This window comes from Muntiacus reevesi, chromosome 12 (assembly GCF_963930625.1).
Source record: "Muntiacus reevesi chromosome 12, mMunRee1.1, whole genome shotgun sequence".
Lineage (NCBI taxonomy): Eukaryota > Metazoa > Chordata > Mammalia > Artiodactyla > Cervidae > Muntiacus > Muntiacus reevesi.
Genome location: NC_089260.1, coordinates 69,467,760 through 69,486,053, shown reverse-complemented (window position 1 = coordinate 69,486,053; position 18,294 = coordinate 69,467,760). Strand labels below are relative to the sequence as shown.

At 36.9% G+C, this 18,294-nt stretch overlaps 1 protein-coding gene across 12 annotated transcripts in view; it reads right to left on the bottom strand.

The window, feature by feature from the left end:
• The window catches only part of PHF20L1 (PHD finger protein 20 like 1), a 75,563-nt gene extending 57,988 nt beyond the window's left edge, over positions 1–17,575 (bottom strand). For 8 of the 12 annotated variants that reach the window (XM_065903352.1, XM_065903362.1, XM_065903357.1 and 5 more), the window contains exons 1-3: positions 17,293–17,575; positions 15,060–15,175; positions 138–309 (exon numbers count right to left, since the gene is read on the bottom strand). In XM_065903352.1, the coding sequence (XP_065759424.1) occupies positions 138–309; positions 15,060–15,142 (255 nt within the window). In that variant the 5' untranslated portion in view covers positions 15,143–15,175; positions 17,293–17,575. Of the gene's footprint in view, positions 1–137; positions 310–10,691; positions 10,837–15,059; positions 15,180–15,911; positions 16,001–17,292 lie in introns of those variants that run through there. The other 4 variants (XM_065903359.1, XM_065903363.1, XM_065903354.1 and 1 more) reach the window with 3 other exon arrangements.
• Positions 17,576–18,294: the final 719 nt, after the last annotated feature.

Here is an 18,294-nt window from a genome sequence, read left to right as displayed (position 1 = left end):
TAATAAATATGCATTTCCTTAATTAAAAAAAAAAGCTTTTTTTTCTTAAAAAAAAAACAAGCTTTTGTAAAATTTAACAATTCCTTTAAAAAAATACATCATTACATATCTAGCAAACAGAAAGGCTTGCTACTTACAAAGAAATCTTCCTCATCTTTTAGCCCTTCTTTTCTTAATGCAGGTCTCTCAAGGGGGCGCAACCTATTGCTATCCCAGTAAATCCACTCATCATAACGATGACTCCAGCGCTCAAAATGGACCAACATCTTGCCCTCCTCATAGTCAATTTTTTCAATTCGTGAGGGATACCTCAAAAATAAAAAAAGCCATCATATCAGGAGAAAATTCTTACGTTTGTTTACACAAAGTATGAACTGAAACACTGTTTACTATTATACCCATAAACAATATGGATCTATATTTTAAACTACTGACCATCAAAGTCTGCTTTAGTCTTTGTCTTTTCTTTTTAATGACTGCTCTCAAGACCTACTGAAATATTAACAGTTCAATCCCAGTGGACACATAAATTATATATTTATAATATAAATTATGCTATCTTGGGAAATAATTTGATAACATGCATCAAAAGCTTTAAACATATTCTTACTTTTGACTCAATAATTCCAATTGTGGAACTATATACACAAAACATGTATAACAAAAAAATAAAAACCATATGGTTAAAAAATACCTGAAAATTGTCCATAACTATATAAACTATGGCATATCTACTGAATGGAATATCATACAGACTTTAAATGTAATGCTTACAAAGAATTTATAATGTAGCAAAATGTAAAAAAGCAGTACTGTGTTCAGCAGAATTATAAATATATAAAATGTTAAATAGTAACATATTGGCCGAGCAAACAATTACATACATTTGTCTATGACAATAAAGTACTTTCTCTATTTTTCATACTTTCCAATATTTTATAATGAGTATTAATGACAGTACGGAAATCTTGGTTATAACTTCAGTTTAAGATTATAAAAACGGTATCACATTGTTCTGTCCTCACTGTGCTGATTCTCCCAGGATTAATTCCAAAATAAAAACTAGTTACCTGAAACTTTTAACATAAAAAAGCTTCATAATTCTTAATGTATACTATATGTAATCTTCACAGAGACTCAAAAATTTTTCAAAACTAACATTAGATAACATTAAGTATTCAACAGCAACACACAGTAGATTATTTAGTCATATGGTTTATTTCATACTTGTACACTATATCAGTTTTTTATTTTCCCTGTAGAATAAATATAAATTTGTATCATTAACATAAATTTAAATATAAAGCAAAACAGCCCTCACATAACTTTTAAACTAGGAACTGAGTACTACCTGCTTCACACACTCACGCTATTCAAGGCTTTTTATACATTTCAAGGGCCCCGAATCGTTCTCTGGTATAGCTTCTTTCCTCCCTTCAGTCTAATGACACTGAACTATTTGGCATTTCCTTAAACATACCATGCTCTGTCAGACACCTATGCTTTTTGTCCATTCTGCTCCTTCTGCACGCTCATCATCCAAGACCTGACTTAACATGGACTCACCCGTGTGAAGACCCCCAGCTCCCCACCCCCGAGTGCTCTCACTGCAGCCATCCCATCACAATCATGTGCGCAGGATCCTGAACTGCAGGCTGTGAAGCATTTACATCCCTTAAGACATTCACACATGTGACACAAAGAAAGGGGTCCCATGGTCAAATAAGGTAGGAAAATGCTAGATTAAATAAACCATTTTCTTTATTGAAGACTTCCTGGTTCTGTCAACAAGACAGAAATAAGGCATTCACTACTACCAAAGCATGTAACCCTTTCATCACAAAGTATTCACTAACACTTCGAGAGAGAGTAGACATCTCCGAAACAGAATGTTAGCAATTAAAAGGGCCTGTGAGTTTCGGGGACTGAGTCATGGCCAGCTGTGTACCCCCAGCACTTTCACAGTGGCAGACACACACTGGCTACTGCAGGAATGCTCAGGGTGAACAAGTGATGTTAAAGAAAGAAAATCTGTACATCTCGCCAGAGCTGAGATAGCAGTCTCACTCTTCAGAGGGCACAGTTGTGAGTAAGGAAACATTCTATTAAAGAGAAGCACGAACAGAGGAAACCCTAGGAGCTCAGCGCACTCACTCCCTGAGCTGGACATGCTGATTCCACTGTTTAGAATCAAAAATGCTTGTCTTCTGCAGTTGTGCAGATTTGTTTCTGCTGCTCTGGTTTTCAAAACAAAACAAAAAATGTCAATAGCATTAAGGGAAGCCTACAGATAACCTTCTTTATTTTTCAACATTCACTAGCCACTTAACTACTACAAAAGGTGTTCTATCAATTATAAAAACTAAGTTTCTAATTTATGTGTTTATATCTTTTTTATTTTGAAGAAGAAAATAAGAGGTTTATTCTATAGGTTCCTTCAAATTCTAAATGTATACAATTCAATGTACACAAACAAATGGCAGGTTAAAAGGAAACATAACTAACTCTTATCTTCAAGGAGCTTAGCTTAGAGTCAGATGAGGAGACAGAAGCAGCATGATATTTCTGAGAGTCATAAATCCGTCAGGCCCTATGTTCTTCCTTTATTGAGCATCAGCTGATTTTTATACACCTTATTGCATTAGATCCTGGAAATCATCCAAGGTACAGATAACACAGTCACCATTCAACAGATGAAGACTGTCCAAGGACACACATGGCAAGAATATTCAAAGTCAGAGCTAGCTGGTACAAAGAGCCTAAAGGAGAAATTCGATAAGGCCTGTATCAAAGTAATTATACCATACATGGTAAACTGTTAAGTTTATAAAACATTTTTTTTCTCCTTTACATCAAGCTTTTACTTTTGAAAAACCATGAATTTTTCAGAGTTAATTCGCTCATTAACATATTTCCTCACAAGTTAAGTTTTCCCTGAAGATAGTGAGCAGTAGTAAATACTAATTTGAAACTAATTTCAACTTTGATTTCTCTTTGCCATTATTTTTTTGGTAATTTGAATATACTTTGCTTTTTTCACTGAAGTATAGTTGACTTTACAAAAATTCTACATAAGATGCAATAATTAATATTTCAGAGAAAACTGGTGCCCTGGCGACCATTCTTAAAAGAAGTTACCTACGTTGGTCTTGATGGGGGACTTTAGGGATTCAGACTTAATCAACATGGTACAAAGGTAAAGTGTAAACAAAGCATTACTCATTTATTCAATCAATATTCATTTGCTTAAAACCATCATGTGATTCAGGGTTGAGCATTAGCTGGACAAGGAGGATTCAGACAAACAGAATGTGGTTTCTGTCTTCAAGGACTTCAGGACCAGAGGCTAGAGGGGCACTTCCAAGAAAGAGTTCCCTTTGGCTAGACTATATGGTAAGTAATAAGGTGAGTAAAGAAGAGTGAGAGCTCAGACTGGACTAGGTTCAAACTAAAGGGTCCTGACATAGTGAACCAGTGAAATGCCTCTTCATTCATTATAAACAAACAGGGAATCCTGTAAAGTCTGTACTTAATTTGGTTATCAGTTAACCTTAGGAAAAAACCCTAACATCAAGATCTTTGCTATACATAGAAAATAACACAAAATGGTAATTTAACATATAGCTCTATTATTTTACTCTATACAGTGAAATGATTTCCCTATTCAAGATGAACCATAGTAATGCCTTGATACTCAGTGAATAAAAAATACTTCTGAACAAATGTATTCACAAATGCCTCTACATCTTGAACCACAGCAATTATTTTGATGCACAATGTATGTTTTATTATAACTGAGTGAATGGAATGTAAGATTTTTCTTACTGAATTTGGAAGATGCAATGATAATGTTTTTGTTTTTGCTTTTCAAAGGATGAATCATGGAAAGCTGTTAAGAGTAATGAACAGTGACTAGGCTGAGTCCCAAATATTTGTAAATGATTGGGAAAAAAATCTGAAAAGTGAGAGACTGGAATTTCAGAGTTAAAATAATTAGGGATAAGAAGAAAACAAAAACAAGTAACATAGTTGGCACCTCTCTAGGGTTCAAAAGAAACAGATGGAGAGAAGGCAACTAGGGTTATGATTCTTCAATGCTAAAATTCTACACAAAGCTCTACTATTCCTTATGATGATACAACAATATCATAAAATTTCCACATCTGTCTTCTCTATCATATCCCACTTTAAACTACTTACACTGTTTAAATGATATTAACCAGTGTAGAAATTAAGGGACTGCCTCCATTGCTCTGGGCCTATCTTGCCCTCATACGTCTTTTGCACTTAAATCTTAAGAGAATAGAGTTTACTCTGGGCAAACTTAGCAAAAAAAAATAATCCATCCTAAATTGTTTATTAGGTTTAATGGAAACAAACAGCATTCAAAAACACTGAGAATGATCCTTGCTGAATTTAACAGAATTTTCATATGTGCAATTCTACTTCTGAGAAGGAAATGGTAACCCATTCCAGTGTTCCTGCCAGGAGAATCCCATGGGCAGAGGAGCCTGGCAGGCCATGGTCCATGGGGTCGCAGAGATTCAGACACAACTGCAATGACTTGACTAAGCACACAATCCCTCAACTGATTTCTTAGGACTCTTTCTGAATCAGTGTGGTCAAAATTCTCTAATGGTCAAGTTCAACCATGGCTGTAATAGCAGGGTAAAGTAAAATGAAGTGAAAGTCGCTCAGTCACATCCAACTCTTTGTGACTCCATGGACTATACAGTCCATGGAATTCTCCAGGCCCAAATACTGGAGTAGGTAGCCTTTTTCTTCTTCAGGAGACCATCCCAACCCAGGGATTGAATCCAGGTATCCCGCATTGCAGGCAAATTCTTTACTGGCTGAGTCACAAGGGAAGTCTGACTAAAGCAAGGCATTACCCAAAACAAAAATTACTTTCACCTTTCACTTTATTGCCTCATCCGATAATACCAGCATTTTAACACTGTCACTGGTGCCTCCCACTTACACAAGATGGGTCAGAGAGTAGCAAGCTTTATGGATTCTGAACTAACTCTGTAATTTATTAAAAACCAGCCACTGAGCAAAAAGACTAGGTACACACTGTATTGGTTCCCTATAACATTAACTCAAGTCTATTGTCAAAACACAAAGGAAATAAGAAACCTACAATGGGAATTACCATTACAGACGAATTACTACACTGGCTCATGTTATTAACTATTTTACATAGCAAGTCCTGACTGACAGCTAGATCAGGAGACCATGATTCCCTGAGAATATATGTAAAAAAAAAACATTTGACACATAAGTGTATGAGTATTCTCTTGAGAGAAGGGTTCCCAACTTTGATCACATTTCCATGGGGTTCATGATTCCAAAAAAAAAAAGTCCTCTGGAAACCAAGATCATCTGTTAACACTCAAACCATAGGTGTTCCATATCCTTGGGAGCAAGAAAACAATGATGGGCATGCAGCTATGCCAGAACTATAATCTGACAGATTAAAGCACTTAAGCCAAAGAACATGGCTGTTAACTACTAATCAGGAGGTTACCACCCACTGAGCACTACCAAATATCCCAAAGACCATCAGAATTCACTCTGAGATTTCATTCATTATCTGAACAAGTGTTAATCAAAAAGGCAACTGACCCAATAAATTACAAATTATGTATTTTAAATAACAACCCTTTTCTTGTTTATATTGGTAAGACAGTAAAATTTTTAATTTACACAAATTAGAAAATTGACAGTTCCTCATCCATTTAATTCAGCACTGAGTCTCTAATTCACTGAATTAGACATTAAAGTAGGAATAAAACTACAAACAATCAAAAAATTCAGGAGGGAGAGGAGAAGAAAAGGGAATCAAATGAGGTGATACAATTACAATATAATGTAATAGCTAGTAAAGGTATATTGCAGTAGCACACAAAGAGAATACCTAAATTAGATGCTCCCTTGGATAAAGTAGTTCTTCAATTTTTAAAGGATGAAATACACTTGAAAAATGACTTAAATGTAATTTCAATGTTAGCAGGATCTCCAAGAGTTAGAATTAACAATTCAGAACAGTCCTGTGGATAGGAACTGCATTAGCAAGAAACTCAATGTGTCATAAAAAATGACTAAAACATATTATAAGAAATAGAAATAGAGACCTTCCTTACATATAATTGTCAGAAAAGGTTTATCTGCCAAATAATAAAAATTAATGTAGAATGAAGTCAAACACAAACCTAAGATTCTTATAACCTGCTAACCTTTCAAAATTTTTAGTTTCTTGGAAATACTTTAAATTTAATTATGCTTTGTAATTTTCAACTGTTTTCTCACCCATTCGCTGATTATAACTACAATAATACCACCTATTAGAACAGTATTTTTAGATGACATGCTTCTAGGTATTACATGGTAATTTGTTTCACACTTGAACAATATGCTGAAAACAAAACCCTTTGGATTAATTCAAGCTTGATATTCCAAAATGAAGCATAAATCCAAAGAATCTAAATTTTAAGAACACCCAGAGGAGGGTTATATACATCAAAACTGCATCTGTTCCAACACTGAATTCTAAGGATCTCACCACATTATCCCTCAGGTCTTTTCAGAGCCATTCATCCTGAAGACACACATATGACATAGAACAGATCACCCTACTTCCTACCTGTTTGTAATCTTTGCAGCAAAGAACGGGTAAGACCAGAGTTAGCTATGTATTTTCCCCTAGTGACTTGTGGCAGCCGCTTTTCAAATCAAGGTTTCATTTCAGATCACTGGATTTAAACTTCCGTTGCTCTACGTCCTCAGTATCTGAATCTCCTGCTGTGCCTACGTTCACTCACACCATTGGTTCTGACCAAATCAAAATGCCTACAACACAATCTTTATGCTCATTACCATCTCCTACCATAAGAATCAATTAGACTATCAAAAATCAATTAGACTATTTCCCACTCCACCAAAAATGCCACCAATATTCTACTGCAAGTTTATGTGCTTCACATAATTTGTTCAAGCCAACATGGTCAAACTCTGTTATAAAACGCCAAACACGAACCTTAGCAGGTTGCAGTCGACTGTTTCTATTTCTTAATATTCAGCACTTAAAAATTAATTTAATATACTACACAGTCATATATGCTTATACACTTATGATTAAAATTTTAGGAATTTACAATGACTTCTCTCCTATTAGAGTCTATTTTCTTAGAATAACTAATGTTCATGCTATTATTATCATTAAAGCTAACACTTATTAAGTGGTTACCATGTGGCAGAGACCATGGAAAGTTCTTAAAGTGCACTCTCTTGCTAAATCTTCAAACAACCCTTTGAGTTAGGTACTACTATTATTTCCAGTTATTTAAGGAGGTCATAGAGCCTCTGGAAGTCAAGTAACTTCCTCAAGTCAAAACAGTAAGTGGTAGATCCCTGAATGGAGGTTTGTCTATCCTTAAATATGCTTTTGTTGATCATCATATATTCTGCATCTTACAACTGATCATTTTCAGCTCTTGTCAACCTTACTGCAGTACTTACAATACAGGGGGCTCTTTCTCAAGAGGTACTGAAAACAAAAACAATATGAAATCAAGTTATATGTTTACTTTTTCTTGCAAATTTAACCTTGTTTCTGATACAAATAAAATGCAAAAAGTTTTTGTTAGCCAGAAAGCATGGAAAATAGCTTTTATTATATTGTACAAAATAAACATTTCTCCCATCCCATATAAAAAGACTAAGCAAACAGACTGCTTTATTATTAAAAATTCTCAAAAAAAAAAGGCAAATTCCATCTCAACTATGTCTAAGTATGAAACATCACATTATGACGATAAAAGAACGTAAGGGGAAAAAGTAGCTTAACTTATATGCTTGATTCTGTCATAACTTACATTTAAAAATTAAGATAGGAAGGTTGGGATATGAGTTGTTAGAGACCTAAGAAAAACACTGCTGCTGCTGCTGCTGCTAAGTCGCTTCAATCGTGTCCGACTCTGTGTGACCCCATAGACCGCAGCCCACCAGGCTCCCTCGTCCCTGGGACTCTCCAGGCAAGAACACTGGAGTAGGGTGCCACTGCCTTCTCTGAAGGAAAACACTAGGTGACTTTAAAAATGAAATGATATGAAATTCCTTAATAGTTCGATAAATATCATTCTTATCATTTTATGCTTAGTTTTCAACAAGTCATAATTCATTTGCAGTAGTGTTTTATAGTGGTAACCAGATTTCAAGATATCCCCAAAACTTTCAGGTTCATTCTTGACTAACCCACTAAAATTCAATGAAATTTCCTGGGCACCTTTTTATGAGTAAATGGGATAGGGCTTGCATATAATTTATTTCACATTAGTAAATTATTTTTTAGTAGCTTACCTACCCATGATATACTAGAAACATACTCATTTTTCACTGAAGAGGGTTGGGTTTTTGGCAATGAAGAGAGACTTTTAATATACACTGAATATTAAACATCCACATTCTTTCCTCAATTTTATTGCAATAATTCTCTCCAATTTAAGTTAATTTTAATGACAGAAATAACACAGTGCCTCATATACCAGCTTCTACTTTAATAAAAAGAAAATGTTTATATGCTGATTGATGATTTGCATAAGGTGGTAGGTAATAGTTCTTCAATACAAAGTCATATAAAAATACCAAAACACTGGGACCCTTCAGGTGATTCTGATGCAGGCTCAAGTTTGAGAACCACTCTTTTGGACTTCACCTGAATCACTTTTAAAATACAGTTACTAACATCAATGAACTCAGTAAGAGAATCAATTTGTTAGTTAATGGGTACCATACAGAAAGTTAAAGTATCCTACTGAATAACTACTGGCTTATTACAGCCTTTAGTTATAATTCTAAGTAATTTCAAAATTAAAATTAATAAGAAAGCATTTAAATGAGCAGAACAGCAGGATGGAGAAAGAGTAACTACCTTCCCAACACCACTATAATACAAGTACTTTAAAATTCTAAATATTTGTTTCCAATTATATTCACCGTTCTCCATCTTTTTCAATTAATTTTCTCTTCTTTTAGAGTCTGGCAGTTTTGAGCACACTACATGTGACTTCCAGTCTTTACCTACTTTACTTCTGCCTCAAGTCATTTATTACCTATCTAAAAGTGAGACTAAAATACCTGTCCCTGCTGAACAGGTAAAAAGTAGATAAAAGAATTTGTTTCCAGTTCAGCGGACCTAAAAGACCACTGAATACGTCACACCTTCATTTTAGGGACACTAAAGCAAAGATCTCTCCAAAGTCCCATAGTTCATGGCGGAACAGCACCTAAAGCCACGTTTTCTGACTTTAGTTACATCTACCTTTTTCAATACTCCTCTTCTCCTGCCTTTCAAGAGAACTAGGAGAAACAAAAATTTGAGAAAGCAAGAAAAAGCTAAAAAAAAAAAAAAAGAACCAACATAATGAAAGAATATGAGAGAAAAGACCACAAGAACAAAGCAGGAGTATTTTAAAATAAATATGTCTACTCTACACTACTCTACACCTATTTCTAATACAGCTTTCAACATCTTTTTGTGGGGAGGAACAGGGGAGGGAAAGGGAGAACTTTATCTTTGAAAGTTCATAGACAAACTTCCCTTACAGTCTAGTGCTTAAGACTTCACCTTCCAGTGCAGGAGACATGGGTTCCAATCCTGGTCCAGTAGTTAAGCTCCCACATGCCTCACAGCCAAAAAACCAAAACATTAAACAAAAGAAATATTGTAACAAACTCAATATAAGACTTTTTAAAAAAACACTCCACATCAAAAAACTATTAAAAAAAAAAGTTCAGAGCTTTCTTAAGTGGAATTTTTAAAAATTAAAGAACTAAAATGTTTGTACACTGGTGTAGACCTGTTTGATTATTAAACTGAGGGTTCACTTAGATCTTAGGATTCAAAACTTGTGACTTTCTGACTGTAAAGAATCCCTGAATTTGTAAGTCTTACGAATTTCAATTTGAAATTCTTTACAAGCAGGGTCCTTAGTCTGGAGTTCCCCATTAAGCTTCCTACCACCACCCATAATAGATTACTCAATTATTTTGAGGTGTAAATATGATTGTACATTCTTCTGAGTCTACAGATTAAATTAGGTTTTCAAAGGTAGTTAGTGACCCAAAATTAGAATCAATATCTTCTAAGCACAAACAGATTTAGGAAAGTTCTATACACAAAAGGACATATTTTATTCACATTAGCAAAAGAATATTTTAAAAGTATTCACCCATGGTTTCTACAAGTTCCAAACTCACCTAATGTAATTTAAGTATGTTTTCAGCTTTTAAATTTGATCTTGTTGTTGTTCAGTCGCTAAGTCGTGTCTGACTCTTGGCGACCGCAAGAACTGCAGCACGCCAGGCTTCTCTGTCCATCACTATCTCCCTGGGTTTGCTCAAACTCATGTCCAATGAGTCAGTGATGCCATCCAACCATCTCATCCTCTGTCGCCCCCTTCTCCTCTTGCCCTCAATTTCTCCCAGCAAAATTTGATCTACACACTCCTTTTCAGGAACATTCCTCTTCTGTTTCAAATACAGACCACACAGCTTCCAAGACAATCTCTTTTAATTCAGATAATACAAAACTTAATTTAAATTATAAAGTATGTGTACTTGCTACAATCTGAATTTATTTGATTTTCCCACTCTACAAAATTCTGTTCATGAACATTTTAAAAACTCACATTTGCAAATGTTCCATACAGTTCAAAAAACTCCAAATGTGTGGAAACAGCATTTGCCAATTCAAATTTATACTGTTCTATCAAACTCTGACACTTGGAGACATCTCCACTTTTTTTTAATCTTTCATTTTCCTCTCCTTTAGATCTAGAAGAGAATTAAATAGAAATATTCCAAAAAAGGTCAGAAGAGCATAACTCATCTGAATGTTTTAAACTAACTTTATAATTTCAATTTTAAGAGTAACACCAGAACACACTTACTTTATTTGTTGTGTTTTCACAACTAAATCATTTGCTAGAGAATATTTTAATTTCAATCTAAAAGTTAAATCAGTAGTCAAACTGGTATGATTTTATCACTTTTCTTATTGAATAATACTCAGAACGATTAGATACTTGAATATCTTAAGGGTGCTTTGTAAATTATAAAATTCTTCAAAAACAAAGATTTTTATCATCACCTCAAAAAGATGGTTTATAGCATGTTGCAATGACATGATATTCCTTCTACATCTTAGATCATTCTCCTGTCAACACTAAGGCTACATTTAAAAACTTACACACCTGAGGCTTCAGATCCCCAAAGATTTTTCAACTCTTCCTCTTTCCTTGCATTTACCTCAGTGCTTTATAATCATGTATTATTTCATATAATTTGAAGCAAGTTTAAATACATTATTTTATTTGATCCTCAAAGTAAGTAACACTGCTTTCATTTTACTGCTACACCAACCAAATTCAAGGACTTACCCGTATTTACAAGATCAGAACGTGACAACCTGACTCTTTCCTCTTTAGAATTCACTGATGGTGCGTCAAATATAACTTCAACTCTGAACTTTCTCTTTTCCCAAACACAACCTGTATCAACAACCTATATCTATTTTCATCCTTATGATGTTACTGCATCCAAGAGATTATACAGCCAATATGTTCAGGTTAGGACATAAAGATAAGAGAGAAAATGGTTGATTGTCTTAACTGTAAACATTAGCATTTTTAAAGACTTTTAAATTAAAAGACTGTTGAGAAAAAAAACAAAATGTTTTCAGTAAGACTATAAATTTTTTAAAAATTAAAGCAACCCACACTTTTCAGTAAGAATTAGGTTTAGTCAACAAAGAATAGATCCAGGTATCTAAAAGCACACCCTGGGATAGAAGGTGAGTGGCCTCTCTCTGGTTTCTCAGACCCTGCATTCATTAGTACTGGTAAATAGTCAAACCACCAGGATTTTCTGATGTAGCTGGAAAATAATAAATTGCCACTTAAAAATATGAAATGTATTTCCAAGGATGAAATTATCTTTCTGAACTCCAAAGAGTATGTGATATGATTTGCTCAAGGAATAATAATGTATTTTACCAAAGAAAAATAAGTTCAGTCTTTCTATTAAATCAACTCTACCCCAAGCCTAAATGTAGGCACTTAACTTTATTTCTGCCCACTAAATTTAGAGTTTATCCTTATATTTCTAGGGCACATACTAAAGAAATATCTTCCTTTACCTTTTTTTATATAGGAAAAACCTACTACATATAAAAGAGATTGGCATTCAGATGCCTCACTATCACAACTTTTTCTCAGTGCTTCTCTTTAAGAGCTAAATGTACCAACCTGTGAGAAGTCATTTTCTTAAAAATAGCTACACTGCTCATTGTAAATGTCTTGAGTACAAAGAGAGTAAGTAATATTTGCATTCCTGCATGTCCTTCCCTTTCTAATGCCTACAATTCAAAAGACATTTATGTCAAGTAGGGCTTCACTACTATTCCAGCTTAATGAATAAATGCGGAAGATTAACTATGGATGCATTCAATGTGGATGCAACCCGAAAGAGAATATGAAAGAAAGAAGAGTGGGAAGGATGAAAGGTTAGTGTATTTTCAGTGATTAACTGCTTTGCTCTCATAACAATATCAAAGTTTTTAAACACTTAAATAACCCTTCAATAGTTTTACTTGATATTAAAGCAAAAATGCAGAGAATTTATATGGAATACAGAATGGTCCTTAACAAATAAAACATAAAGTTTATCTCATTTAGAAATAAAATATTAAGAGCACCATGTCTCACACAATTTCTTTCTGCCCCACAAAAAATTTAATGAATCTTAGCAGTTAATTAGTTGTCCTACAAATTAAAGGGCCACCCAAGCCTAAACAGTTCTTGAGACTACTGACATTAATAAAGTCACAACAAGAAAATTATTTCTTTTAATTACCTAGGATATGTATATACAATACTATTAATTTGTTTTTAATTAAAGCACCACTATAGCAGAACGATAAAATCTTCATATAAATGAGTGCATAAAATCAAACTGACAAGCGTCAGTGATTATCATATGTGATTATTTTGGTTAATGTTTACTCACTTTAAAGAGACCATTATTACTGGGGTCATTTAAATTAAATCTAAATTTTATGAATGAGTACATCTGCATGATATCACACTATCTGAGCACTTGAAATTTTCTGATGAGAATCATAAAACAGTGAAAAAACTAAGCTACAACTTTCATTTGTTTTCTGAAATTCCACACACTCTAAAAGCAAACTCAGACTTAATTTTTAAAGTAGTCCTTTTTTATAATCTTTTTCTTTTAACTACTGAATCACTGATTTAACAGCTAATGAATTAGGAAGCATTTCACCATAAGTGAATTTTTTACAAATATCAAAATTAATTATGTCAATATCCCTGAAGGCCACTGGAAGGACTAATAAACTATGTACTTTTTCAAAACTGGAAGCTAATTCAATTGCAATTCTGTCAGTTTGGAAGCCTAAGAAAAGAATCTTATGAATTAAATCAGAAATTCAAAAAGCTAGTAACTTTAACAAAAGAAAAGAAAGTAAGGATTAACATCAAAGAAGTAGCATTTCTCATCCTCTTCTATCACAGAGAGATTCAACTGTGAGTGCCTTCGAAGTAAAAAGCTTCCTTTGGTCAAAATCAAAAGCAAAGAGAGTTAATTATGGACTAAGAGCATCCTTCCTTGTACAGTCTAATGCAGAGGCTCTCCATCAGGGGCACAGAGAGCCCCCAACCCCAGAACACCTGGCAACACTTGGAGGCACTGTTTACCATCACAACTGGGAGGGGATGCTAAAATGCCTGGTTCCCATTTTCCAAGCACCTCCTGAGAACACTGTAGACATTTTCCACCTTATGAAAGTAAGTAAGCCCCCTAAAAAGAAACATTCACTGAGATGCAGCTTGGTGGCATGAGGCCAAATAACTGCCCTCCCACCACAAACTGTATATTTGAATGGTCCCAAAAAGACCCATCAAGCTGGGGGTCACGGACGTGTGCAGAGTTCCAACACCGGATGCTAACAGACAAAAACCCCAGGCTGGTCTAAAGTCAAACATCATGACTAAACAAGATTTCTCTGCCTGCCATTGCCAACTCAGGAAGTTGACTTAATACGAATCAATCAAAGACAAATCTACAACATGCCCACTACATTTTTAAGAGAATTGTAGAAAATGTCCAAAAGTCTGGTACAGTTGCTGAACTGCTAGAGCCTTCATCAGAATAAATCGGCTTCAAGCAGAGCTGAGGCTGAACCACTCCCAGGAGAGAAGGCTCTCCAATGCCGATCTCTGAGTAGGGGGCTGAGAATGGCACCAAGAGACACCCACCGAGACAGTAGAGCTAGAGACCAGCTACTGAGAATGAGGGAGGCATTCCCGAGGAGAAAGAGAGAATTATTCCTATTGTGGTCCAGCCATCCTGGTATATGCTATTTTCCTTTCTCTCCTTTCTGGGCAGTGATTTTACACCAGGTAACCAACTTCTCCTACACCACTGTGTATGTAGGGGTATGCTGAAACTATCCGAATTCACCACTTATCACAGGCAGAGGTAGAGATGGCGGGTAGAGGAGAAGAAATGAGAAGGCCTGAAAGGATTACTTGTTGAAAACTGGAAACAGTGAAAACTCGCCTTTAGGTCACCACACTCTGGGGAGGAAAGAGATATATTGGGTTTTGGTCTCAGGTGGAACAGCCAATGACGAATATGCTAACCATCAATACATTCTGTAGTTTGAAAGACCAGCTATGAAACAGGCCCCCCAAAAATAGATTTACATCAAGTTTTATACAAAACTTAGGAACCTAGTTATTTAGATTAATCCTCGCTCTCCCCCACCACCCATAGATCTCATATTAAGTACACAAGAGTGATGATAACTGCAAAATCTGTTGAAGAGTAGAAAAACTAAAAAGCAATGTATATGCTTATTCAAAATGTGAACAAGGTTAATGTTTCTGCCACTGTCAGGAAAAGAGCAATTAACCAACCCACGTAGATTACAGATACTGGGCTTTACTTCAGGGGCTCTGTATTTTCCATACCATTTTTGTAAGTAGTCCAGTGCCTCCAAACGAGCACCGATCTCAAAAGTGATTCCAGGACGATTTGGGGGCTTTTTACTCATCTTGAGATCCTATTCTTCAGGATTCTCTTTTCACTACCTCAAAAGAGAAAAAAAAGTTAGCTTCTGATACATAAAAGGCACAAGTGATTAAACAGAATTTTTTAAACATTACATGACAAGTTAAAATAACCACCAAATTTTTAAGAAACTTGAATGATGATTGCCAATAAAAGTACTGTGCAACTTTCAGGCAATCTTACTAATAAATTAAGAAAAAGGACATTAAAAAGGTAGTTACTTTAAAAGAATGAACAAATGAGGATTAACACTAATGATTAAAGTGCTTTAATTTCAACTTGAAAATATCCAAGAAAATTCTTCAAGATAACAGTTGAAAATGTTTTGCTATCTTTGAAAAATCAAGACAACTGAGTGATCTGGCACATGACTACTGAAATTCTTAAGAGAACAAATTAACCAAGTTTTTCAACTAATATTTATTGAGTGCCTTCTAATATAAAGCACTTGATAAGTCACTAAAGATCATAAAGATGAAAGAAACAGTACACACACTTATAGTAAAGATTTTAGTAATTCCTCTAGTGATTAGGATTTTTCACTACCTATGATCTCCCACCTGGTAGCACATGATTCAATAATTTTAGCTAACATAAAGTTACAGAGGAAACCTCATTATCTTCACATTCAGTAAGCAACAGTGACACAGAGTTTTAACTCTGAGAATTTCTACTATATTTCTATATAGAAAGTACCCACATTGGCAATAAAAGGCTGTAGTTCAAACAAACAAAAAACTACAAAGTAATACCTATTCCTCTTTAGACCATGGACATGTAGAATATTCACTATCGTTTTGGCCAGTGGATGTTCAGCACACTTGGTAGTCTCTTTTTCACAAACTAGCACCTGAGGAACATGGATGCATTTTGAGACAGCTCAATCAAAATATATTTAATCAGGAATAGAAACCTACTGCTAATGTGGGAGAGGAGAAATCCTTAAAACCTTTTTGAAATTAAGAATTACAAATATGACTATGCTCCCTCCCAGTTTAAAAAAGAAAACACACAACTGTACCATGCTTTTTCAATGGTTTTGTCACAACTGAAAAGGGACAAAACATAACAGCAAGCATAAAAACCAACTGCCTTTTTCTCTTAGAATCTACTAGGTAAGGCAAAGTACATGCCATATATGCCAAATATAACAATACATGCCATTAAAAAATGTAAAAATCAAACTTAAATACCCATGGAGTGGTAAGTAGGGGGGAGAAGGGGGCGGGGGTGGCAGCAGCAGCAAAGATTAGTGCATTAAAGTTAACAGCAAGCTCAGCCAGAGGGCATTCTGTATAAAAGAAACAATAGTATCAATACTTTTAATAACGGTCTGGTCAGTGTGCAACATCCAAAGCGGTTACTTAAACGTTTTGCGTAGAAATCGAATCCACTTTTCCTACTGCTCTTCACAAGGAAAACTTAGGAAGGGTAACCGACCAGTTACACTAACATTTTCTAGGCTCAATCTTAGAACCCACAAGAAGTGATCAAGTTAGGACATACAATCCTCTCAGAGGTGCTTCTGGATGAGGTTTCAGAAAAAGAAAGATTTCCTTTTCTTGAGTGGAGAGGGGCAGATGGGGAGCGATGTGAATTAAGGAAAAGTAAGACCAAGTAAACAGTTCTATTGTGGGGTAAAACTTGAAGCAAAAGAGAAAGGGGGACAGAGAGAACGAAGAGGGGGGGGAAAAACTGGAAAGGAAAATGAACAAGAAAGCATAAGGACTGTGAAACTTGTGGACCTGACAAACGGCGAGAAAAGAAAATTTAGCAAGACACACAACAGTGGGAGAGTGAAGCCGGGGTCAGGGAATGGACGCAGGGCCAAAGAAATGGCGGTGGTTGGTTATGCGGGACGGGAGGGAGGTGACCAGAGACCGACAGGAAAAGCTCAGACCCGGCTCGCAGGGTGTAGGAGACGCCTCCGGGTTTGACAGCAGTCCGGCCCCCGGCGAGAGGCGGAGGGGGAAGGAAGGGAGGGGGAGACAGAGCGGCGGCGCCCAGACAATAGGGGCGGCGAGTTATGGGGAGGGACGCGGGCCAGAGACAGACACCAGCGCGGGGGTGTCCCGGTCGGCCAGGCGGGGGACCCGGCGGGCTCCAAGCCCTGCCGCCGCCGCTGTCTCTTACCGACTCGGCCTCCTCTTTTTTGCACAGGTGTCGGGCTGTCCGGGGCCGAGCCGGGGCGCGAACAGGACGGCCAGCCCGGGCCTCCGCCACCGGCCTCCGCCCAGGCAGCGGGAGCGGAGGGAGCAGGATCGGAGCTAGCCGGGGCCGCAGCGCGGGGTTGGGCCCGAGATCGCGCCGGGGAGGGATCAGGTCCGAGCGCTCAAGCCCACTCGGTGTCCGCTGCCATCGCCTCCTCAGCCGCCGCCGCCGCCGGCCAGCCCTGACGCGACGCCGGGCCCGGCGACGTCAGCCGTCCGCGACGCGCCGGAAGCGGGCCTGGGCGCGTCACGTGACGCATGAGGGTTGGGCGCGAACCGCGCGGCCGATTGGAGGGCCGCCCTGGGAGGCGGGGCTTTGCGGCAGTTGGCTGACCGTTGGCTGCAGGGGCTCTGGTTAGCAACTGAGGAACGCGGGCCCGGGCGCCTCATTGGCAGTTGTGAAGTGTTTGACCTTTGGGAGATGAGGCCTAAGCCCACTGAATGTTAATGCTGTTGATTTGTTGTCAACCGGGCTCTCAAATTTTCCTCAATCCCTGCATACTGGGCAAACGTTTGTACTGATGTATGCACACTGCACCCCCTTTCCACGTAAAGAATAGAGCAAGTGGTTACTGTTATAAAAGTGAATAAACGTCTATTGAATGCCTCCTTTATGGCAGGCCCTGTGTTGTGAGTGCATCACATGACAACTACAATCGCACAATTGTATTCCTATATAGGAGATCCTTACAACACAAAAGGCAAATATTACTAAGACATTTTGTGTGGGGTTGCCCGTGTAGGACGAGTACAGCTGAAGAAGCTATGGCTAAACTGAAGTGACTTTCTTAAGAATAGGGCTGTCTTGATGGCTCAGATGCTAAAGAATCTGCCTGCAATGTGGGAAATCCAGGTTCGGTCCCTGGTTTGGAAGATCCCTTGGAGAAGGACATGGCTACCTAAGAATAAATGAAGAATGGTAGCA